This window comes from Corvus moneduloides, chromosome 3 (assembly GCF_009650955.1).
Source record: "Corvus moneduloides isolate bCorMon1 chromosome 3, bCorMon1.pri, whole genome shotgun sequence".
In the NCBI taxonomy this organism is placed as follows: Eukaryota; Metazoa; Chordata; class Aves; order Passeriformes; family Corvidae; genus Corvus; species Corvus moneduloides.
This window is the reverse complement of record NC_045478.1, coordinates 36,984,896-37,009,346: the sequence shown is the minus strand read 5'-3', so window position 1 is coordinate 37,009,346 and position 24,451 is coordinate 36,984,896. Positions and strand designations below refer to the sequence as shown.

Here is a 24,451-nt window from a genome sequence, read left to right as displayed (position 1 = left end):
ATTATTGGCTAATTTGCAGGAATATTAACTAATCTTAAAAGGCAGATGGGATCTCTCATCAATACATCATGATCAAGGGACTTAAACTTACTGAAATAACCAAGATACATCTTTTGGGGCAAGATAACCTGAACATACCTATTAAAGCAATTCATTTCTCTGAAGTCATTGGAATACATATATGTATTAATGACTTTGGATCATAGAAGTCATAGGATTTACCAGTAATTACAAGTAACAGAAAGTTTTTTTGTCAAACACCAAGAGAATTTGGAATGAGTATAAAACTTTCCTTCATGATTCCCTCCAATCCTTCTAAAAAGGTGTGACCTGGGTCTCGTTTCAGTGTATCCTCAATGGTGATTGAATCCAGTAAGAATTCCAACAGTTCATCTCCAAAAAAAGCAATTTAACAAGTCCACTAAAATATATACAAAGATTTTTTTGTTGAATTAATATTGATAAATCCAAGGTATAAGTGAGTTACATGCAAAAAGCAAATAATACAGTTAGTAATAGAATTTAGAAAAACCATAAAAAATACTCTTTTGAACTCTTTGGTATATCCTACTTTTGCAGTCCACCGTAGGTGGTATCTGAGCCAGCTAATTTGAAATGCACATATATTCTGCAAAGTCAATATGCCACATCCTTATCCAAGGATTCTGGTTTAGATGTAGTGTTATATTCTAAACATCCTGAAATAAAATCAGAGAAAAACTGCATCTCATTAGTGTGCTGCCTCTATAATGCAAAATAATATCTTAAACAGGAACTTCTTCCTTCACTCTGTGACAGACATGGGGAGACCATTTGGTACACGTCTGATGTTCCCTGGGGAAGGTGTAAATAATAGTGTGAAAAGGATATTTGGCTTAGCAGAGGATTATAAACAGTTTTGAGGAGCATGCAGCCACTTCCTTTTCTCACTTAGTCCCTGATTATAAGAAATTGCATTTTATACAGTGCTCTTTTGAGATCACTGATATAATCCCCAGGATCTTGAATATTTGAGGAGACAATGAGGAGGAGCCATTTAGAACTTCTAACCACCTGTTTAAAATGTTAAAATAGAGTTAGAACACTTCTGGGACCTTAATTTAGTCTCGAATTAACCTTTTTTCAAGTCATTGTTAATAAATATTTGAATATAAATTTACCAGTGAGACAGCTTGGACTGAAAAGTTTGAACTTACTTCAAAGGCAGTTTTTAAGAAAGCTAAATTCATGATGATAAAGAGTAACCATAGCCACTAGCACAGGCAGCACTAATATGTCCAGTGTAGGTGAGCTGAAGGTGTTGCCAGTTTTTCAATATAAAATACAATGTTAATACTTTCCTTTTCTCTTGGGATTCCAGAACGCTTCTGTTTCTGCAATGAAAGCAAGAGCGGCTGTTACTTCTTTATGATGACTTCTGGAAAAAACATTACTCTTATAAATATGCCATTTTATTGAGCTTGAGTATTCCACTTCTATGGCAAAGTTCATAAACATTCCTCTAGTTTTTCCCCGGTAAAAATCCAATTAGGAGTGATTTTAAAGTTAATACATGAAATCTTGACTTCGTTTAAATATTAATAGTGGTGGCAATTTTCAGAGTATTGAAGAGCCATTAAAAGAGTTTTGGTTAATCTTTGAAGCTTTACTCTTTGTGTGGAGCTTTGAACATAGTGACTTATGTAAACCATATCAGTAAAATTGTAGAAAAATATGTTTAGTTTGTAGCAATAAAATGTGATTTTCCCTTAAATTCTGGTTAATATTTCAAAACAGTAATTACTTGAGTACTTAAGAAAAGTATTCTCTCAGTTTTGTTTTCTTTCTTACCTTTACATAATGCCAAATTTCTTCAGGAAAAACTTTTGTTTAAAAATTTGTGATCAGTTCTGACCTGATTTTATGTGGTCATTGATCTAAGAAAGCTTTGGGGCTTTTTTTCTGTGTGAACAACTCCTTTCCTGGTCCAGAATAACCTAAATCAATCATCACACGTAAAATCAGAGAGCGACCAAGCAATTGCAACTTGGTTTTGTAATTTTGATGTGACTGGTCAGGAAACCATGTGTGCTAAGGGAGATGCAAAATGTGCTATAATTGAGTGGGAATTGCTCCAGTTTTAGGCCAGCCATCACAAGTCTAGGAGATGTGTTTTAAAGGCAGCTATGTAAAGCCTGTGGAGCCCTTCTGAACTTCTATTAAATTTTGTTTTCTTCTGAAAGATAATGATTTCCTCTAGCTTGCTGATGCCAACTGCTGCAGATTAAATGTGTATTTACTAACTTGGGTTGCAGTTTCACTTGCAGAGCTGATTGGAAAAGCTTTTTATTCATACAGGATAGTAATCTTGTGGCATGACCCAAAAGTGCCTGGTACTTTTATCTTTAGAGAGTGTCTGATGCTACTACAATCATGCAAGATATGGAAGCTGTAATCCAGGTTTTCACTGTTTTGTATATCTGCTCAGGGAAGGGCAGAAAGAATGAAGAATGCTGTCTGAGGAATGGCAGGTCACCATTCCCAGGAACTAAAGAGTTTGGTTGAACACATGCTTACATTCATTTTTATAATGTTGTCTGGTTTGGGGTATCTTATATGTGATGTGTTTAATTTCTGCTGAATAAATAAATAAATTGCACCAGCAATGCTACTCAAACAGAACCCACTCATCTTCTGCAAGGAAGTAGCAGTGCTCTCCATCTTGCTAGGATGTGTGGGATGAATCTGATGTCCTTCCCTGGGCATAGTTCTTCATAGTTCTTCTGTGTTTATATTTTATTGGAATAGATTCCAAAACGTTTATAGTCTTGGATAATCTCCCTTGTGGATTACAGTACTTTCTGGCCTTTGTGATACAACCGGGTTTCCTTCCAGGTGGTCCAAATGCTGTTGCCAAACTCTTCTTCCTCTGATGCGCTTTGTTCACACTTTCTCTTGAGAAAGTTTATTGGCTTTACTATACCAAAAATAGTTTTTGTTCTTTCGTGGTTCTACACAGTTTTATTGCTACCTCTCCTTCATCTCCGCTTTAGTTATGCAGCTCTGCTACCTGTTATCTTTTAGTGGTTTGCTTAGGAGAATTTGGTTTTTTTTCTCCATTAATGTGGAATACCTTCCCCTGTTACAACTGCAATGCAACTTTTCTTCATTTCTTTCAGATTGCCATTCAAAACCTACCTTTTGTAAGCACCTTCAGTCATCCCACAGAGTGCTGAGCATGTCAACTTAATTGAATGTTTGAAATTCTATCTTATTTAAGCATTTTTTTAGCCATGTTCAATGTACTGCAAGTTTATAAAGACAGAAAACATTTTTGTAAACTAGTTTGGCCTTCTGCATAAAATGAGGCATTTAGTTAGAATCAACTTAGTTTGATATTTAAATCTTCAATTACAGACATCAGAAATGGTCATTGTAGCACTACTTATACTATAAAAAATAAAAGATGAGATTGTTCTATCCTTATTTGATAATCCCTTATCTGTTCAGCCCTTATTTATGTTAACCTTTTTGGCTGTGATAGTTGCTGAGCAATAGCATATGTCCATTAGCTACAGCTTTTTAATTTTTTTTTTTTTAATCCAGAGTAATGTCCTTCACTTTTGATCCTTGGTTTATAAATTTACATTTGGCCACATTGAAATGTCTGTGTCTTTGCCCAGCTTACAAGAAAGCAACCTCAATCTTTATTATGTGTAAACTTTATAATCTATACTATTTTCCTCCATGTTTTTATTGTTACGAATACTTAATAACTTTATGCTTAAGCATTCATTCCTGTAGGACTCACAAGAGGAATAAATGCTTATCTTCCTCTTTCTTTCTTCTCATCTACTTTCACTTACTTGCCTGTGGATGTGTCTTCCCATGGTAATTAGATTGTGTGTAATGGAGAGCACAGATTTAGTTGTACAGTTTAATTGTCAAGTAATCTTAAGAATGGAAATAGAGTGGCATGGAAAAAAGGTCACATGCTGCAGATATATTGCAGAAAAATTTCTTAGAGCCCATGTAAATGGTGTTTTTGGAAGAGTCAAAAGAGAAATTGAAAGTTGGATGTCTTCTGGGCAAGTGTCTGATGTATGAGATGTAGACTACAGAAAAGTTGTGGCAGACCGATGCGGTGTTTTCCAGAGTAATGCCATCCCTAAAGCGAGTGAGACTGACTTTAGGTAATCATAAATGTCAAGGTTATTTCTTAATTTGTAAAAAATCTCTGACCAAGATTGTGGCATAAACTTCATCATCACAGCATGATTTTTGAAGAATTTTAAAAGCATGAGTTCAGATTTTTTCTGGACAGATTTCTTTTTCTACTGCAGTACAGGGCATAAGACACATAAACTGTCTTGATACCAATATAGTAGATGTTCCATGCTCCTTTCTTCTTTGAGTCAGAGTGGAACTGAAAAGTTGCCTGGAATAGGTCACAGAATCAGAGAATCATAAGTCAAAGGTAGACTGCAAATTTTCATGTTGTTAACTGTAGAAAGTCAAAATCAGTCATTCTAAAACCTACAGAACCATTCTTTTGAAACCTGCTTTCCCTCAGTCTTGTGGAAGTATTAGAGACTTAAAGAACCAGTTTCTTTACCATCAAGTACTGTTTATGTGTACAGTGAAATGCTTTCTTCAAAAGTATGGTATGGATCAACAAGATATAATTCTAAAGACATTAATGTAAATGTATTTGGCACTGAAAAGGTGTCCAAGTACTATCCTATCCTCATTTTCAGTAACTCTCATTACTTACATATAAATTATTTCTCACACTGCAGAATTAGTCTTGCCTAATTGGAGAAAGAGTAGGTCTTTTTATTACGTCAAATAATCAGTGCTCTACGCATCCTACGGTTAATTAGATTTTATAATTCATATTCACCAGGAGTGCTGTATCCAGTCCTGGCTTTCCCAGTACAAGAGAGAGGTACTGGAGAACAATGAGTGAAGGGCCACTAAGATGATGCACTGGAGCATCTCTCCTGTGAGGAGAGACTGGGAGCTGGGGCTGTCTATCCCAGTGGAGCAGCAGCTCATTGGTGTATAAAATATTGTAAGGCAGGGTTTAAAGGAGACTGGGCCAAGATGTTTATAAGTGGTGCCCAATGACAGGAGAAGAGAAAATAAGATGCAAACATTTTGTTTAAATGTAAGAGAAACTTCAGTGTTAAAAAAACCCCCATTTTAGTGTCAGGGTGACTGAGCATTGGCACAGGTTTCCCAGAGAAGTTGTGGAGTCTCTGTTCCTGCAGATAGTCCAAAAGCTGGCTGGATGTGGTGCTGCCCAGCCTGCTTTCGCTGACCCTGCTAGAGCGGTGGGTGGTGAGATATCTCCAGAGGTGCCTGCCAGCCTCAGCCATTCTGTGATTCTGTAATGTTCCACTATAATAGTCACAGTTCCTCAGGTCAAACAGTATGCTGTCTAAATAATGCTTTGAAAACAGTAAGCTTCTTTTTTCTTAAAATTCTACATTGTCCATTTCTTCAGTCTAGCCTCCAATATGCTTCTTTTCTCTCAAGTGTAATTTGTGTTGCAGGTACATAAGATATTTTAATGTCTTAAAAACACCATGAAGAACTTGGAAAGGGAGAGGTGAGTTTCATAAATGATCAAAGAGTACAAATATTTGGAGTGTATTTCATCTATCAGAAATGCTTTAAGTATTCCTGTTACAACCTCCCTTTGACATTTCTGAAAGCTCATTACTTCTTTGCCTTTTAACAGTCAAGATGAAGGCTGTCAGTGGTGGAATTGAGATTTCCATCTGTTCATTACACTTGAAGTAGCAGAGGGAAAGAGCAGATGTGCTGCCCCAGGCTTTCTACTAATTTGGCTATCCAGCTGCCTCTTTTATTTTGGGAGAAATACCTATAATCTCATACAAATATAATCAAATATGTAAGGAAGTGCAGTCATCTTGGTTCAACCTCCTATAACTACTCAGAAATCTTTAGATTCTGGCAAAATATACAATATCTTTTCCAAAAAGGCATTGCATTTGTTATAAATCACTCAGGCCTAATTCACTGAGGCATCAAAACAGGCACTTTAGTTAAAACAAAGGAGTAGTCTTGTTGACCCAAGCTGGAATTCTCATATGTTTAAGTAAATACTTTAATAAATTATCCTTTATTGAAGTAGTATTTTTGAATACTGTTAGATTCAGTTAAATAAATAGTTAAAAATTATTAGGAAACTTTCTGGTATAGAATTATCAGCCAAGGATCTAATTTTTTTTTTTTTTTTTCTGTAATCCAGACCCTTCCCCCTTTTTGGAAAATGTTAAAATTTACTGTCTGGGCAGTGAATATATGAAGGTTCATTCACAAGAAAATAAAATGCAGCTTGTATAAGCAAAATGCCACCTTAAAATACGCACAATCAATGCAAATCTAATTTTTCCAGCCAAATTGAAACCTTTACCTTTTCCAAGTCCAGCTTTCATTTTCATACAGAAATCTGAGAACTTGTCCAGAGAAACATCTCTTGCCTGGATTTAGGAATCCAGGATTCTTGGAATAGATGATTTCACTAATCACAGTAATTATGAACAGTAATACATATAACACAGTATCTTTCATACTAAATGATCTGTAGAGGACTTCCCTCTGACAGCTCTGTGCAATTGTTGACCAGTGTTCAGGTGCTGCTGTACTTAATTCTTTTTGATGACTTTTGCAAAATTTAGAGCATTAAAAATCTAATTTGTAGAGTATGCAGGTGCATACCAACACCAGGGCAAACCTCAGAACTGTGGCTTTATGGTATTTTTCTTGGCAAACTAAAATTGCTGACAATCTGAACCAGACAGTAATAATCAGCAACTTTTAAAGATTGCAGTCATGAAGTAACCAGGAAACACCCATTTGAAACTAGGTTCAAACGATTTTAAGTTGTGTAGGATGACTCATCAAACAGTGTAATGTATTTTATATGTTCTTTTTTTGATAACAACAGTTCTTTTTTTGTTTAGCATAAATCCATTTAATTAAAATTTTAAAAATAAGCTTGAAAGGTTTAACAAAGAACACTATATTTTGGGAAGGCAAGAAGTGACACACACCTTTAGCTACAGCTTAAGATTCATGAGGAATAAAACTGCTTACTATTTCCAGCTGAGATGGATTTCTTTCTTGATTCTCTGTTTTTCTGATTTAGTCTGCTCAGACAGTTGACCAATCCATCTGCTCAGTACCATTCCTTCCCTCAGCCAAAAGTATCACAGTGCCAAGTCTCTAAAGAAGAATTGAAGAGGCTGAAAAGAAAAAAATATCTCAGGTCATCTGTTTCAAATCTGCACTCATCTCTTTTAAGTGAATGTAAAACTGAAGGTAATTTGAGATTGTTCTTTGGTCTAAGTTACGTTAAATCAGCTAAGTGGTAACACTGGAAAAAGCAGTAGAACAGCTAGGAGACAAGTAGAATTCCATTTTCAGGCTCCTGGAGTTTTACTTTTGACTTAGGTGGGGTCAGGATCAGGTAACAAGTGAACCAGTACAAATTCATGAGACACCATCACAGTAATTCAATTTGCTGTTTACTTCAAATTCACATGGAACCATTTTTTTTCCCCAAGGAGGAAAACTACAAAAATTTACAATACAGTTTTCTTCCTCTTCAGATTTAACCTGAGTGTTAGGCAAGCCTGCACTCAACCTCTGCATTTGTGGAAGTTTGTGCTGTGTATTTTCTCATGGCAATGATCTAGTCTGCTGGGGCTGGTGTTTGGGCATGTCAAGAACTGAGTCTAAGCATTTGGCTCATGTCTGACTTTGTGAAATTTCAAAAGTGTAATTTATTTGTATAATGTACATTATGCCATACCTCAGTACTATGTCATCCATCCACCTTCCTGCTGAGAGGACTGTTTCACAGCAGAGAGGAGGCAACTGGACACAATCCACCACAGGAAACTGATTTGACAGCACTTAGTGAAAGTTTTTATGGAACAGAGAGGTGGATTTATGTTAAAAGTGTTCAAAAAAGTTGATTTTATTATTCAGTCTAATACCTACATATTCAAAGCATCAGCATGTTTCTGTTCATATGGTCTGACCAGGGTTGCTGATGTGTGACACCGAAGGCAAAAGAGCCCTGCCTGTCAAGTCCTCAGTGCTTTTTCTGGGCTTCTGGTGATAAGTGGTAATAAGATTTGATTTTATATAGGTGTTCTATGCCTTTAAGATCCAGTAGCTGTGCTGGCATGGTTATTTTGCCTCAGGGTATTGCTTACTTCAGCCTCCATAAATTTTTTTGTGTCTGTATGTCCTCATGTTGAATTTCTTCAGATTGCAGTGTGACTTCCTGCTGTGCCTGTAGGATAAAGAGTGGCACATGTGATGTGCTGTGATATGGATTGTTGCTGTTGTCAAGGTCCCAGAGGTGTCTTTGCTGTGGCCTTACCAGAGCCCAGGCCTGCTCATCTTGATGTAAATGAGACATTGTAAATTTTCCTTCAGTCAGCTTTGTTCTTTGTTATTGGTGTGTGCCACTGTTTTCAGCTCTGTTTTGCTGCTGCTTCCAGTAGTGCACACATGTCCATTCATGCATCATTCGCACCACCCTCCCTAATTCTGTTACAAAAGTCTATACATGTGAACTGGAACAGTCTAAGTTACGATCAAGCCCAGTTCCTGACAACACTGTTGTGTGCTATACTTTAGAACAAATATCAAAATCAAAAAATAAAATACAAATAGTTTTGCAACAAGAAGAAATATAATTTTACAACGGTGGTAACTTTCAGTTACTCGTTTTGCAGCCTTTATTTTATTATATAGTTCAGGTTCACTAGTGACCATCTGTATTAATCCTTTAACAGCACTTTGAAAATGCACAAATACTTAGAGTGGGTATGTCTAGAACTGCTGTCAACTTATTGTCTCAGTAGGATGGACTTCAAAAGACTTCAATTTAAAGAACAAGTAGTCCCTGCTACAGTGTGATGCAACCATGCTGATGAAAAATTAGGTTAAAACCAGCAACTGTCCTTTTCTTATAGCAAGTGTTTCTGTTGGTATACCACAAAAGCTTTTGATTTCATTACCTTTTCTCACAAGAGAAGCCCTTTATGTGTATAAGGCCTGACTGTGGGCAGAGAATCTGGTTTTGCTTCTCTGCTTATGAACAACTTCCAGGACAACCAACCTCAAGACCTTCCTAAAATGAGCACCACTCTGCTCCCAAGGCTGTGAAGTCCACACATGTAGCAGTGCTGTTGGCTGGGGGGAAAAAAGAGAGAAAATTATAAGTCATCTCCAGCCCATTCTCCTCACTATTCCTGGGATAGAAAGGCCATGGAAATGAATACCAAATCTGTTTGGGACAGGGGAAGAGCAAGCAGAAGAGTGTTAGAAGCACTGGTACAGTGACAGAGCATTGTGGCTGTGCCAGGGAATAGTAATATGGAAACGTTTTGTAGAACTTTATTTCCTTAAGAGAACAAGAATGAAGGAAGGATCTGCTGTCTAGGTGAGTGCTGCTGGTACTAGAGTGAGTGCTAAGTGCTGCCATCTCCTGCACCCCCATGCCTATCTATCCCTTTGGACAGATACTGAGCTCATTGAGGCAAGGATTGGTTTGGAAATGGAAAATTACTATGAAAAACAGTCCTATGAAAGTACATGCTTTCTGTAGCTGAAATAAAACCAGTGGTTGCCTACAGGGGAATAAAAAAGGAATTTTAAACAGAGTCCTTCATGTGGAAAGCAGAGATGCTGACAGTTTCTATTAAGTTCTTTAGAAAATCTCTTCCTGTGAAGAATGTCCTGTCTGACTTGCTGGTCCAATTCAGGACAGAGAAAGTTATTTGTAATTTAATGATACCTCTTCTGGGAAGGTATTTGCATTGTAGAACTGGCTGGAGCTCAGTGCACCTTGGACAGATTTTTGTCCTGTGCAGCTGTAGCCCATCAGGCTGTTGGAGAGGCAGCATGAGTAGTACCATCTGCTGCAGAGGGGCTCGGGTGCTTGCTGGAGGGTAGCTCATCTGGGCCACCTTTTCCACAGAATATATATGTAGCATTTATTGTGCAAAACTCTAAACCCCTCATTTAAATTGTGTTGAATTTAAGCAGCGGGTTACAATTGTAGCAGAAGAGGTGCTGGGATGGATGTATGACCTCATTGCAGCAGTTTAATTGCCTTATGAAATGAAGTTAAAGATAGGTTGGAGGAAAACAGGAGGAGAAAGCACCCAGGTCCTAAGAGTTGTCAGGAGGGAGGGTGGGAAGGCATCCAGGGAAAGCCCTGGCACAAAGAGGAGTTTGTAGCAGTGTTCTTTATGCTTTAAGTCTGCTTTGAGCAGTGGGATATATGGTAATGAGCAGGCTTACAGCATTTGGAGCAGGGAGGAAGGAGATAATTTCCACATTGTCCTGGTGCACTATAAATGGTTCTGGCTGGCAGGGCGGCTGCGTGACGCATGAGGCAAGGAAGACAGTGCCAGTGTTGCTATCATTTTGGTTTGCTCCTTCTTAAGAATGGGTGGCAGCAACCACTTTTGATGGTTTCTAAGGCTTTTTCAGTTCCAGCCATGTATGAAAAAAAAAAAAAATCAAAAAAGAGTTTGGAAGGGCTAAAAACCTAAAAAGCAATCACTTGTTCCTTTAGGAAGGTTTCCAAAACAATGGCTGGCAGTAAGAAAAAATGATCCAAATATACATCCAGAAAAGCTTCTTAGCTGTAGAAGTAAGCATGGATTTTACTGGTCATATGGTTTAAATTCAAAATTATGCCTAAACTTTTACAGCTCCCACTGTCACCAAAAGCCAGGTTCTTGAGGGTTTTCCCTGTTGAGGTTTTAAGAGTATTGAGTTGCCAAAATACTTGTACTGTATATTTGGGATGGTTAAAGAGCTGGGAACATTTTTCTCCAGGCTGTTACATAAAGATATGCCCCACAGAATTATTTGGAACATTAACATTGTTGTCACAGACAACTGAATATAAATTTATTTATAAATGCGGAAAAATGAACTAAGACTGTCACAACAAATATGTTGTAAATTGGGAAAAGTATTGGAGACGTTGTTTTTTGGCAACCACATGTTATTCAGTGGGATGGTTCATTTTAATCCATTGTCCAGCATTTGCCTCCCATACTTGATGACAAATATGATGTTGCATGCTTGCCACCTCTTGTCTGCATTTTATCTTCATAACAAAACAAAGGAAATACGGCTTTGAACTTCTGTCCAGTTGGATCCTGATTCAGACTGCCTGTGTGACTTGGAGCAGGAATCTAAAATCCAAGTACACAGAAAGGAGTGGGTGACAAAATAGGATTTACAAGGGGAAACAGTGATCTGGATTATCACTTTCTAGGGACAATTTATATTTGTTTAATCAGCTACTGCAGTGACACATCCTTAACCAGCGGAAGAGAGGAATTCACAGCTACAAAACACTTGCCTGCAAAAATCCATCAGTCCTAGGCAGGACCCAAGCCAAGCTATTGCTATCAGAGAAGTGTTTTCCAGAGCACAAAAATAGTTAAGAATTCATTAATGCATTTATTATGGTTGCACAATGAGGAGGAATGTCTGCCAGATTTTCTTTTTTAGTTTTGATAGTGTAGGACTAGATCTCATAATTTCTTCTGGTTAAGACAGTTGGTGCCCACTGGATAGGTTCTTTCTTCCATTTATTTGTACCACCTTTCATATGAACATTGATGTTGGTTACATGTTCCTCCATTTCCTCAGTTATCCCCTATGTAGCCCTGGGTCAAAACCAGTGACAGCAGGAGAACTGTTGGCTCTGCTTTGAGCAAGCCATAAGGCATGATATGTTTTATGTGACTCATATCACAGAATCAGTTAGGTTGGAAAAGACCTCTGAGATCCGTAAGTCCAAGCTATGACCAAACACCAAATGACATCAACAGACCGTGGCACTACGTGCCACGACCAGTCTCTCTTTAAATGCCTCCAGGGATGGTGACTCCACCACCTCCCTGGGCAGCCCATTCCAATGTCTAATCATTCTTTTGTGAAGAAATTCCTCCTAATGTCCAACCTCAACCTCCCCTGGAGCAGTTTGAGACTGTGTCCTCTTATCATGTCCTTGGTTGCCTGGGAGAAGAGGCTGACCCCCACCTGGCTAAACTTTCTTGCGGCTGGTTGTAGAGAGCATTAAGGTCACCCCTGAGCCTCCTTTCTCCTGGCTAAACAACCCCAGCTCCCTCAACTGCTCCTCACAAGATTTGTGTTCCAGCCCCTTCACCAATTTCATTGCTCTTCTCTGAATGCACTCAAGCACCTCAATGACCTTCCTGACTTGAGGGGCCCAGAACTGGACCCAGGACTTGAAGTGTGGCCTCACCAGTGCTGAGTACAGGGGGACAATCCCTGCCCTGGTCCTGCTGCCCACACTATTGCTGATACAGGCCAGGCTGCCATTGGCCTTCTTGGCCACTTGAGCACACGCTGCTTTGTGTTCAGCCACTGTCAACCAGCATCCCCATGTTTTCTTCTGCTGAGCAGCTTTCCAGCTGCTCTTCCCCCATCCTGCAGCCCTGCATGGGGTTGTTGTGACCAAAGTGCAGGACCCAGCACTTGGTCTTGTTGAACCTTATACCACTGGTGTTGGCTCATAGATCCAGCCTGTCCAGATCCCTCTGCAGAGCCTTTCTGTGATCAACACTCCCACCCCCATTTGTGCAGCATTGTAACTGAATACCATGTCTGCTTGTTTCTGGAACTCTACTGCTGGTGACACATTCAAAATAAAAGGCTTTTAGTTTCTACTGGAGATATGCATGTCTTCAAATTTCAAAGAGGAAGATGAAATTGTTCTAAGGTATATGATGATGAAGTTTAGCTACTTAAATAAGCAGTACACTCTATTATTTCACACTATCATATGAAATAGGTAGTCCACTACTTTTAAAATACAAGAAATACCTCTTAGAGAGTTTTCTGTCATGACAATTTTTTCTAATTTTGTCTCCTAATCTTCTTGACATGCCTGAAATTGCTGTCTTTTAACATACTCCCTTGTAGCAGTCAGCTGCAATCATGGAATGGTGGTTTTAAATCTGATGATTTTGTGTGTAGCAAATCTATTACTGGTGTCTGGACCCCGCCTGATCAGGCACCCTGTGTCATCAGAGGAAACTCTGTGAAGCCAGTCTGTGCTATATCTATATCAAGTATTGATGGAAGATGTTAAGATGGTCACATTTTAGGTTAGCTGCAGGCTTTGTTTTTTCATAATGTTTGAAAGATAATTGAACTCACAGAACTGTAGTGGCCTACAGTTGCTGGAATTCTAGTGGTTTGAAAGGTGCAGCAGGATTTGATGACTGCACGAAGACAAGCACCAAAGTGCTTGGTTCCCTTTTCATCCTGCAGTCATTTGTGTTCCATACCCACCTGTGAAGAGGTGCAGTTCTAAGCTGAAAATTTGCAATGACAGCAGGGTATGAGGTGCAGAGAGGACACGTTCTGCTTCCATGAGGGTTGATTCAAGCAGTTACCCTTTATAGTGCAGAAGCCACAAAGCTAAAAGGGTTCATCAGCGTGCGAGAAGGGTGGAAGGTTATTGCAGAGTGATACAGGAAGGAAAATATTGGTTTAGGTTTTGGCTCAACTTTCTGCTTTAAGTAATTTTGACAGTAAGATGTGGAAGTCATAGAAGAATTGATGGCTCTTTCGGTATGGTCACTGCTTCCAGAACTGTGTGGCACCTTTGTAGCCAATTCATTATTGCTAAGGGATTTTCTGGAATGCCAGATAATAGCTATTTTGTATTACCTCATCTGTATGTCTCATCTGTTAGTGGTTTTGAGAATGAGAATACTCCAAGCAGAGAAACAGTGTGTAATTTTCTTGTCTTTCATGGGTACCCAGCCACTGGATTTGGTTAGACTTTTTTGAGAACATAGACCTCAAAATTCACAAGTCTTATGAGGTACTGCTGGTCATGGGCAGCACTGAAGTCTCAGGTTTTTACCTGGATGTCAGGTGCTACACATGCAGTGAATAAGAATGCTGCTTAGAAAATCTTCTGCCATGACACCAAAATCTCAGAGGCCCAGAGTTAGACTGCCTGCATTTTTTCCATTTTAATTAAACAGCCATGATATCTGGCTCAGAGAATTAATATGGATACTGTGCCCAGTATAGGATGCTTATTTTCTACAGGGACACTCTTTTAATATTACTCACAGGGAATTTTGGTCTTTGTCTACAAAGGTAATGGACAAGAAAACAGAGAAAAATAAAATGCAGATGAGAAAATGGAATGTTATATACAGTAAAATAATGAAACAGACCAGCCTATTGACATCCAAGAAACACATATAACCAAGGTCCAGGACTCCAGAGTGATAATCTCATTATTTTCATATTATTATGCAACTGTCAGCTCCTAGACCCTTATGGAATTACTGAAGTTTATGTCAGAAACTGAATCAGGTTAGAAATTTAAATTAATTATTGAAATTAGCTCTAGTTTATTACTTGAACCCAGTTGTGATTTACAGTACTGAATTTGCCAAATTCTCTTTTAAGCAGTTGCCTGTCATTATGCTGCTGAAGAAGTCCAGGTTTTTCCATCAAACCTGAAGATGTATTTATTTTCAGCAAGGATTACTATTCCTGCCAGTGGAATCCCCATAGATTTGGCTAATTGTAATATGGCTGTAAATATGTGTTTTCCATGGAAATGAGTTTAGTCACAGGAATTTTTGTCTTTTTTTTAATACTGATAGATTTGCTTAATGTGGTTGCCAAATGCATGTATGGTTTAAAGAAAAACTCAATTAATGTATTTACACTAAACTGCTCACTATATGTATGTATTGCTTTTCTGGATGAAACATGAACTGCTTGACTGTCTCTCATGGATTCGTGCTGTTAGCAAATAAGGAAAGCCTCCTTTAGCTCAATCAGGGTGTGTGCTGTTGAGATCTTGCCCTCTTGCAAGTGTCTATGAGCTTGAATCCAGTCTTTACGTAGTTTTTGTCTACATCTATTTTCATTGCCTTGTAGGTTTTTTGGCTTTTGTTGTAAGAAAGTACTTGAAAATGCCATATGTGACTGGTATGCAAAGAATCTAGAGACATCTGGATGCATAAAAATGCCTCTAAGGACTGGGTGATATTTACAAGAGCATATAGTGACAGGACAAGGGGAAATGGCTTCAGATTGAGAGTAGGATTAGGTTAGATACTGGGGTATCTGAGGGTGGTGAGGCACTGGAACAGGTTGCCCAGAGAAGTTGTGGATGCCCCCTCCCTGGAAGTGTTCAAGGCAAGGTTGGATGCAGCTCTGAGCAACCTGGTCTAGTGGAAGATGTCCCTGCCCATGGCAGGGGATTGGAACAAGATGATCCTTAAGGTCCCTTCCAATCCAAACAATTCTATGATACATAGTGGTAATATTGATTTAATTTAACTTCTTACTAACTTTTATTTTGAAGAAATGAAACAGCAGGGCAATTGCTTACTTCTTAGGTATTGGCATACAAGTCTAGTGCCAGGAGTCTTGAGTTTCCATATTAAAAAAAAAAAAAAAATACAACCATAGAATTATAGATTGGTTTGTGTTGGGAGGGACCTTTTTTTGTTCACTAGGTAATTGCACAGTGAAGACTTGTGTTGAGATGTCTGCAGAGGGTGAACGCCTTTTCCACTGATCTTCTACTCATAACTTAGAACTGATTAAATACTATTAGTAGTATAATTATGAAACATATTAAGACTTGTATGATTCATATTATACTTGTATTCAAAATCTGACCCGCAAATGTTATTAGCTTTTTAATGTATAATTTGGAGACTTTTTTTAACATAATGCATAATTTCTTGTTTTTCTAGATATGGCATGAACTGCCTCATTCAGTTTGAGGATTTTGCTAATGCCAATGCATTCCGCCTCCTGCATAAGTACCGTAACAAGTATTGCACTTTCAATGATGACATTCAAGGTAACAAACTTTTTCTCTTCTCTTCACTGTTGTTTCCACAAGCTAGAAAAAAAGTCTTCATTTCCTGAGGGAAAAAAATCGATCAGCTTTATTGTGATATTTGTAGATGTACAGCTCACATTTTGCCGTGGGTTTCCTCAGCATGGTGAGCTGGTGAGCTGCGTTTGCTCTTAACCTTTCACTGCATTTCAGTTCTTAAACTGACAACTCAGTTAAATATTCATGTAATTTTCCTTGCAGTCTCATTCAGTTTTAGAGGGAAGTGATCCCCTTGACTCTGTTTTCCCATCTGAATAATTTGTGGCAGCTGGTAAAAGGAAAATATCTAGGATGGGAAATGTCAGCAAGGGGGATTTCCCAGTGCTCAATCTAAACAGACATCCTGTCCCTCCCCTCCCAAGAAGACAGACAAGCAGGGCTGACGTGGTGTATGGGTTGCCTTATATCCAGTCAGCAAAAGAGCACTGGAAAATAACTTGCTCTAGGGCAGTAAGTGTATAACTTCCTCTAGGGCACTGGCTCCCACCCTTGAGAGGAGGCTGAAGTCAGATGAACTGCTGGAGAGAGGTACCCAGAGAGGGCCCTGGGTATCCAGCTGCCTCTTACCCCCTTGCGTTTCCTTGGGTAGATGAAGGTCTCAGCAGTGACAGGTCAAAAATGGAAGTTAACCTGTATTCATTTCTCACAGTTTTCAGTGACACTTGAAGCCAACTATTAGGAGCTGGAGTTTTCCAGAAGTCATTATTGAGTCATGCTTGGGACCTAAGTCATATTTCAGTGACTCAGCACATGGCAGTGGATTCAAATAGCCCTTGTCTTTCTGTTGTTAGGGATTTGGCTATCCATATGAACTGTGTTCCTGTTACAAGCCTGGCTGAGTTCTACTTCCACATTTGAAACAGATTATGGAGGACAACCTCCCAGATGGGAAATAAACTAATTATAAAATATCATTTCCCTTTGTAAGAGGCATGGTGCTTCCTACCCTGAAGGGTCTGAGTGTAGCCGTGGCTACAGCAGGCCAAACAGCATCTGGAAGTTTCCCTGGTTGTTTAGAGGCCCAGCTCCCACAGGGGAATTCCCTTTCCTTGCCAGCTGAAGGTCCTTAACCCAAATCAGAAAAAGACTCAAGTAGAATGTGCTTTCACAGAAATGGAAAGGAAGCTTTTCAGCAAAAGTGTACCAGCTATGGGTAAACTTATTTGACAAGGCCTTTCGTGCCTTTATTTGCATTTTCAAACCATTTCATTCTCTCTTATGCACCTTGGAAGGAGGTGTCTTGATCATCTTCTTGATGTTCAGAAGTGTTGGAAGGTATCCCTTTGGCTTTTGTCTGAGCTGCTGTAGCAGCTAGCAGCCTTCCTTAGAAGTGCAGCCATGTGCAGTCTTTTAATTTATTCGTTTTCTGCAATCTGATTTGTGCTTGTGGGGCCTTTGGTATTTTCACAAACAATGCCAGTGACTTTTGGGTGATCTCCATCCTTAATATTTGTGTAGCTTCCAAGAGGTGAAAGTGGATGCATTTATTCTTCTCTGGTCTCTGTCATTTGTCATCATATCCCTGTAATTACCTTCAGAAACTTTTTTTTTCATAGCATGTCATCTTCTCCTATAATGTGGAAGTAGAATAACAGTCCATTGATTTTTTATCCCTCTTCTTGTTCCAACTTTATAAACCCTAAGGATCTTTTGCCTAGCAACTATAATGAGACTGGATGGTGCTAACTTCTTTATCAATCCTTAGAGATTTTCATATTATAAATAGCATGATTTTTACCAGGCTACTTGAAAGAGGGCTTTCTCTATATGCAAGATGTATTTTCTACAGCACTAAAGCTGGCAAGTAGTGCCAGGCCAATAAAAGCAAAGAAACACAGCACTGCATCTAATTTGCCATAATCTTCTGAAGATAGTGCTTGAATGATATTTTAAACACAGTTTCTCCCAGTACTAATATTTTTCAAGGGAAAGCTACCTTAAGATCAAAAGAAACGTTTAATATATTTCATAGAAAGGCTTGAGGATTTTTTTATCTATATAAGATATTCAGAGAGAGGATTTTTTTATCTATATAAGATATTCAGAGAAAGGATTCCTATATATCTTAGTGATTCAATGAGGACCTTTCAGTATCTCAAGTCTAAAAAAACCCCTAATATATGATCTTGCTTTCTGACAGACACTGAAAAAGGCAAAGAAAACATGGCAAGCTGCATATATGCATCTGCAAATATTGACTTGGACAAATGCAGTTGCCTTCTCTTAGCTCACAGCTGTTTACAAGGGGTCAGCCTGCTCCTAACTGATGACTGCAGAACATTTGGAAAAAGTCTGCCAAAACACTGATCACAAAAAACCACTAAAGATTGACCATTAAGGGTCACCTATAGTCATATTTAAGAATTTCTGGAAACAGTCTCCATCCCTGCTGCAGGATGGTCACGTCCTTTACTTTGGAGAAAGCTTTGTAACTTTTTCTACGTTACCTCTCTGTACACAAGGAATTGACAGCAAGGGTGAACAGGATTCTGGTATAAATCTGTACTGGAATAATAAAATTCTTCGTACTTCAGCATTTTAGAAAGCATCTTTGTTTTTGGATAGGTGGTGAATTTCTTCCCTCTGCAATTATAATAATTTCTTCATATTTATATTTTCAAAATTTCTTCTTACAAACACAATAGCAATGTTTCCTTAGGGAGAAAATATTCGCTTTTTCCCTTGAATTCCTGTCTGGTTTTTTTCTAACCACAAATCAGCTTGTTGGGTTTTTTTCTCTCACTCTGAATTACAGAGACAGATTTTTGGAAATGAAAATCAGAGAATGCCTTTGGTTTAAAACAAATACTTCTATCTGGTTCTAACTATTAAGACCCTTTTCCAAAATGGAGGGGGGTTTGATCATAATTTCCCACATGGGAGAAATATGAATTAGTTTTGTAATGTCAAACTTCACAACATTTAGAAATTCCTGAATTAGGTCAGGTTGCTAGCTTTGCTCATCCCCAATATATTTAGGAAGGAGGTGTTATAAGGAAAGGGTGGAATTTTCTAGAAGATAAGATATGTGATGTTTTTTTATTTTCCAACCCCTGCCTGGGAATGAACCAATGGTGCCTGTGTTGCCAAACAAAGCTGTTTCTCAGGGTGAGAGATGTTCTCTGCTTGACCGCCCTCGAAGGAGGCAGGGTTGGGATTCAGTTTGAAAAATCCCTTAAAGAAACTAACCAGTTCCCTTCCCTGCTGCAGGGAGGTTGAACAAGTCTCTTAAGATCTGCTGAAAAGAAAGTCCTAGGTACAGGGCAGTGCTAAAATCCTGCTTGTGGGTGGGATTGGCTTGGGCCACACCTTTCTGCCCCTTGCAAACCCCAGATGCCATAATGCTTCCTTTCCACACCCATTTTGACTTTGGTGAGTCTGTTGAAAGAGTTTTTGCTGCTTGAGCACAGTCAGTGGCTTAAGGCATGTTTGCATGTCTTTAGAGCCATGCATTTGTTTTCTGTGGGTCTCTTGGTGCTTATCATGTGGTAGCTGGTTGCAGTCATTGCTGACACGGATACATTTCAAATAGTGGCATCAATTTCCCTAGCCTTGCTGCCTCTATGTAGATCAATTATTTCAATTATTAGAATTTTTTTGATCTTTTCCCCCCCTTCTGCAGTTAAAAATTTTCTTGATTGACAATGACAAACTTCTGTAGTATGAGACAATCTACATGAAATAAGTACTGGAGTCACAGCTCTTGTTCAGTGTGCCCACAGTTGCAATGCTTTCCCCCATTATGGACACAGGGCCTGTATTTATGCCAACAAAAATATTTACACCGAGAGATTGCGCTGGATTGGAATTAACTTTGGTATCTGTCATGACCTCAGATGTCATTAGTTCTTCACAGCTGTGCTGTTTAATTGCATCAACGTTTTATGAAAAGAAAGAGACATAAAATAAAAAATGTAGAGCATGTATAACTTAATGTAATTATTATATTTTCCATTTGATTTGATTTAAATATATGTTAAATGTTCAGCACACTGCCATTTGAATAACTAGGAAAATTATACCTGGAAGTTATGTTATGACCAATTCAATGTTATTTCAGTGCCATTATCAGAAATCAGAATTTCTGTGTCACAAGCATTGTCCTTTTTAAGATTTAATTCTTTTTAACATTAATATAAAAAATTATACATTTGGTACCTGGAAATTCAAATTCTTGAAATCAAATTGTAGAGAAGATTTAGGGTTTGTTGTTATGGTTGTGATGGGCATGGGGCTTCCAGTTCTTTCTCTGACCAAGAATTTGAAAAAAGCAGAGTTGAATGACATGTAATAGCTTATGTATTGATCTCATGTATCTCAAATTCTGATAAGATGTGCAAAATGTAGAAAACTTCTTTCATAGACATTTGCTTTACTTTCTGACACATTGGCTTCCAAGTGAAACATGTTGAGATTTTAAAAATGAAATAATTTAAAAAATGAAATTATTTTAAAAAATTCTATTAAGACGTGTGCTGTAGGGTTATGTGAAGTGTGTTTTTCTTTCAGTGTATTCAGGCTGTCACCTCTTTGTTACTTTGTGGTAAATTTACATTGAAATCGGTATGTTTTCAACTAAATCCCCTACTGTAGCTTTTGTGTAATTTTCCATGTGTATACACAAGCATGTGTATGTACAAATATTCTTCTGTTTCATTTTTTGCTCATTATGGGTTTAAAAAAGAAATCCATTCTCCCTGTATTCTGGGGCAGCCAGCTCCAGGTGGCACTGCTTGAGCAAGGAGTTGCACCAAATGACCTCCCATCCTGTGCTGCCAGGACTCTGTATCCTTTTCCAAATATGCCAAATGATTGCTGTTTTAGAAAGGCTACATTTATCTTTCCCTAGAGCCTTTCCCCTCTTTTCACTGCCTGCTGCAGAGCAGGGCAGTGTGGACAACAGCTTTGAGAAGCCTGTTCATGGCAAGAAGAAGGAGCTCCCATCTCTTAAAAGAGGGTGCTTTTGAACTACCCACAGCTGTAGCATTTGCCTCTGGAACTGAGATGACACCTTTTTGATAGGATCTTTATTCCCCTTTTTCCCAGTGAGTGTAGGAGATGGGAATGGATTTGTTTTCCTGGCACTCTGTGAAGTGCTATTTGGATGACTGGCAATGTTAACATGTGATTTCTATTATGCTGTGTATTGAGAAATATGCTGACTTACTTTTACCAATTCCTAATCTTTTAGTCCAGAATGAATAAGTCAGATTTTAGGATGTGTTGCAGAAAGTTCTCCCCTCTTCTTGTTTGCTAGCTTTTTAGGACAAGGTAGGTAAAATTACGTAAAGGAACTACTAACACATGATTACAAGTTTTATTTTTGAATCTTTAAATAATGGGCAAATGCTTCAGTGCAATAAGCCATTTCTCACTAATTTAAATTAAATGACACCCAAATATAAATTAAGCTTTTATTCCTCACGTTTTGGGGCTTTTTTCCCCATTTTTTTTTTGTTCAACTATATATGCTGAAAAAATAGTCTGTGCTCCCAAGCATTTATAGTATGTCAACCCCATACAGCTGTGGATTTCCTTTAACATATTCATGCTCAGTTGTACAGTTCACAATTAACAAGGCTAAAGAATCTTGCATAGAAAACAAAGACTTGGTATAGTATAGTGTACCTTGAAATTTCACATCTGTTGTGTTTATACAAGACATGACCTACCTTCCTAGAAAACTATGATGAAATGTTTGCTGTTGCAGCAGTTGACACTGCTTTAGAAAAATATCCTTTGTTAAATTTGTTTTGATTGATCTTCTAGAAATCTGTGGACAATAGAATGGGTTTTCAAAATCATATCCTTGAACAATGTCTATCTTATCCTGCACACAAGGGATTTAACCTGTGCTCTGGCCAGGCCAATTCTCTCCTTCCTGCAGCAATGACAGTGAGAAAAGTGACAAAATTTTGTTTCTGCCTCGTGATGTCCACAAGAAGTGGTTTGCATCTGCCTTGGCAGAGGGATGTGAATTGCATTTTGATTCGTTTCAAAAGCTCGAGCCAGTACTCAGGGTGGAATTTAAGGTCATGGCGTTAGTCAGAGCAGTTCCGGTAAAACAGATCTGCTATTCAGGCTGCCGGTGCCCCCCTTTCGGTGGGAAGGAATAAGGGAAGCTGCTGATGAGGAGTGATGACAGCCGCCGCCAGCAGCAGTGATAGTGGGTTCAGTAATCTAATAAACTGGGTTATTATTCCTTTCAGAGTCAAAAGGCTGAATAAAATTGGTGTGGAGTACTTTTAAATACCCTTTTTAGAGCAGTTGTGTGCAAATCATGATTTGAGAGAAAGGTCATATTTAAGCCTTTATCTATTGCTATTACAACCTTTGTTCTGAATCGCCCTGATAATGAACATACAGGTAATGCTAGCTCACATCCCATGCAAATACTCAATGCAAAATGTTACTGACATTCAGTGCAGCATTTTATTTATGTTTCATATATCATTTATTTTTCCTTAAAGCAGAAAATAGTGTAGTGACAGAGTTTGTAAAAGTATCCTAACTGGTAATATTTAATGACAGTCCATTTTTCTGGCTAACAAGCTTAGCAACAGTACATCAGCCATGAAGATAAGTGGTATCCCAGCATTCCCATTTGTTATAAATCTATGGTGTTTCATTTTGACTCTGTCACCACAAAGCAGCTTGAAGAGCAGCTCTCTGTGAAGTCCTCTGATGGGGGCAGGGGGCTGTGGTGGCCACAGCTTCAAGAGAAACAGAGATCTTAACAGTGCTCCAGCTCAGCTTTCCTTTTCAGGAGACCAGATTGATGGTCCTAGGAATAAGCTGTGTTATGTAGGCTCCCTCCTTCTCCTCCCCTGCAAGCACAGCTGTGCAATATAAAATAGGAGAAAGAATTTGGCATCCAACGAGAGCATGGGCTTTTTTTCTTGCTGGTTATGAGGATTGTTTGGTAGGGAAACTGAGAGCACACTCCGACTTCTCTTTTTTTGCCATTTTTGATCTTTGCCAGCTTGGCACTTGCCGGAGGAAGACTTAATTTCATCTGGGAAAGAAACAAGCTAGTTCTTGGAGACTGTGGAGTGGAAATGTCTCAGCCTGATGGTTGTTGTTCTCAAAGCCATGCCTCAGAGGAACCATTTTTAAGATTTTTTTATTTAGAAATGAGGGACAGAACAAGTAATAAAAATGACTAAAGAAGTAAAAAATGTCAAATTTGTATGGTCTAAACATTAAGTGGGCTTGAGAACAAGGTGTCCTGTATTTCTGATGACTGAAGTGAAAAGTCATAATCAAAAGCACGTAACAAACTTAATTCTGAAGACAGACACATTTTTTAACTGTTCAAGTGGATTTACTTCAAAAAGTGACTTTCTAACTTTCAAATGTATTCTTAAATTTTATTAAGTATTACCTTTTATTTTTGGAAAAGTAACCATTCTTGAAACTCAGATGATCCTACCTACAAACCACATATTCAAACCTAGCCTTCAGCACCCAAATGATGTCATTTAAGAAGAGGTTTACCCAGTACCAGGCTTCTTACTTCTGTTCTTTTAGATCCTGTAATTTTAGATACATGTATTTGAAAATCAATGATCTGTGTGCCTGCAGTATGAATGACTGTTTTGAGCATCTCCTTGAGTTTAATGTGGGGATTACTGCTATCTCACCTTTAAAATTCACCTTGTTCCTGAGAAAATAGACTTGTGGATAGCAAATTTAGGGGAGCTGCATGTTGAGGGCAACTGTCCAATATGCAGATTCTGAGCCAAGTGCTTTTGTAGGGCTGATCATACCTATTTCACACTTTTTATGAAGGAAAAGTCAGTAGCAATGGGAATTCTCCCCTCAGCTGGGTGGCCTGTGGGCAATTGCAGTTAGTGCAGTGGTGATCAGGAACAGACTTGTAGGAGCCATCAGATCTCCTCCTTGCAAGTTCTTGCAGGCTTCTCAAAATAATTCATGGCCTCATCTTTGATTTCCTTGAGTCAGTCAGCGGCAGCTGCTGCCCAGAGAGGGAAAAATTAATTTCTTATTCCCAAAACTGAATGTTGCAGGGCCCATGTTCATCTCCCTGTGGTTCAGCTCTCTCTGAATCAGATAGGCATTATAAATATTCAAAGACTGTTGAAACCCATTATTTGACTTTCAGTACCTAATTGTTAGTGTCTGGACAGCTTTTTCAGTCTGAGGGAAATCAGTGCTGTCTGCTATTGGTTCTTCAGAATATCCTCTAAAATCACAACTTTGCTGGTGGTGTTATCAACCTCACTACCACGTCCCCATCCACGGGATGTCTATATGGGATCCAAGTTCCTTGCAGCAATAGAGTCTGATTTTTTTTTTTCCTGGGCTCACCTTATGCTTTAGTGATGATAATAATTTGTGAAAAATACAAGCTTGTTGCCTGAAGTCACTAACACATGAAAGAGTCTTTCCCCTCCAGTAGGCTTTGTTGGGGAGGAGTCACCTCTAGTCTTATCTGGTCAGAAGAGCCAGATATGA

The 24,451-nt window shown here is 38.6% G+C and overlaps 1 protein-coding gene across 1 annotated transcript in view; it reads left to right on the top strand.

The window, feature by feature from the left end:
- ME1 (malic enzyme 1) overlaps nt 1–24,451 on the top strand; it is a 159,258-nt gene that overhangs the window by 107,585 nt on the left and 27,222 nt on the right. Inside the window, 1 exon segment of the mRNA XM_032104927.1 lies at nt 15,825–15,934. Within this exon segment, the coding sequence (XP_031960818.1) occupies nt 15,825–15,934 (110 nt within the window).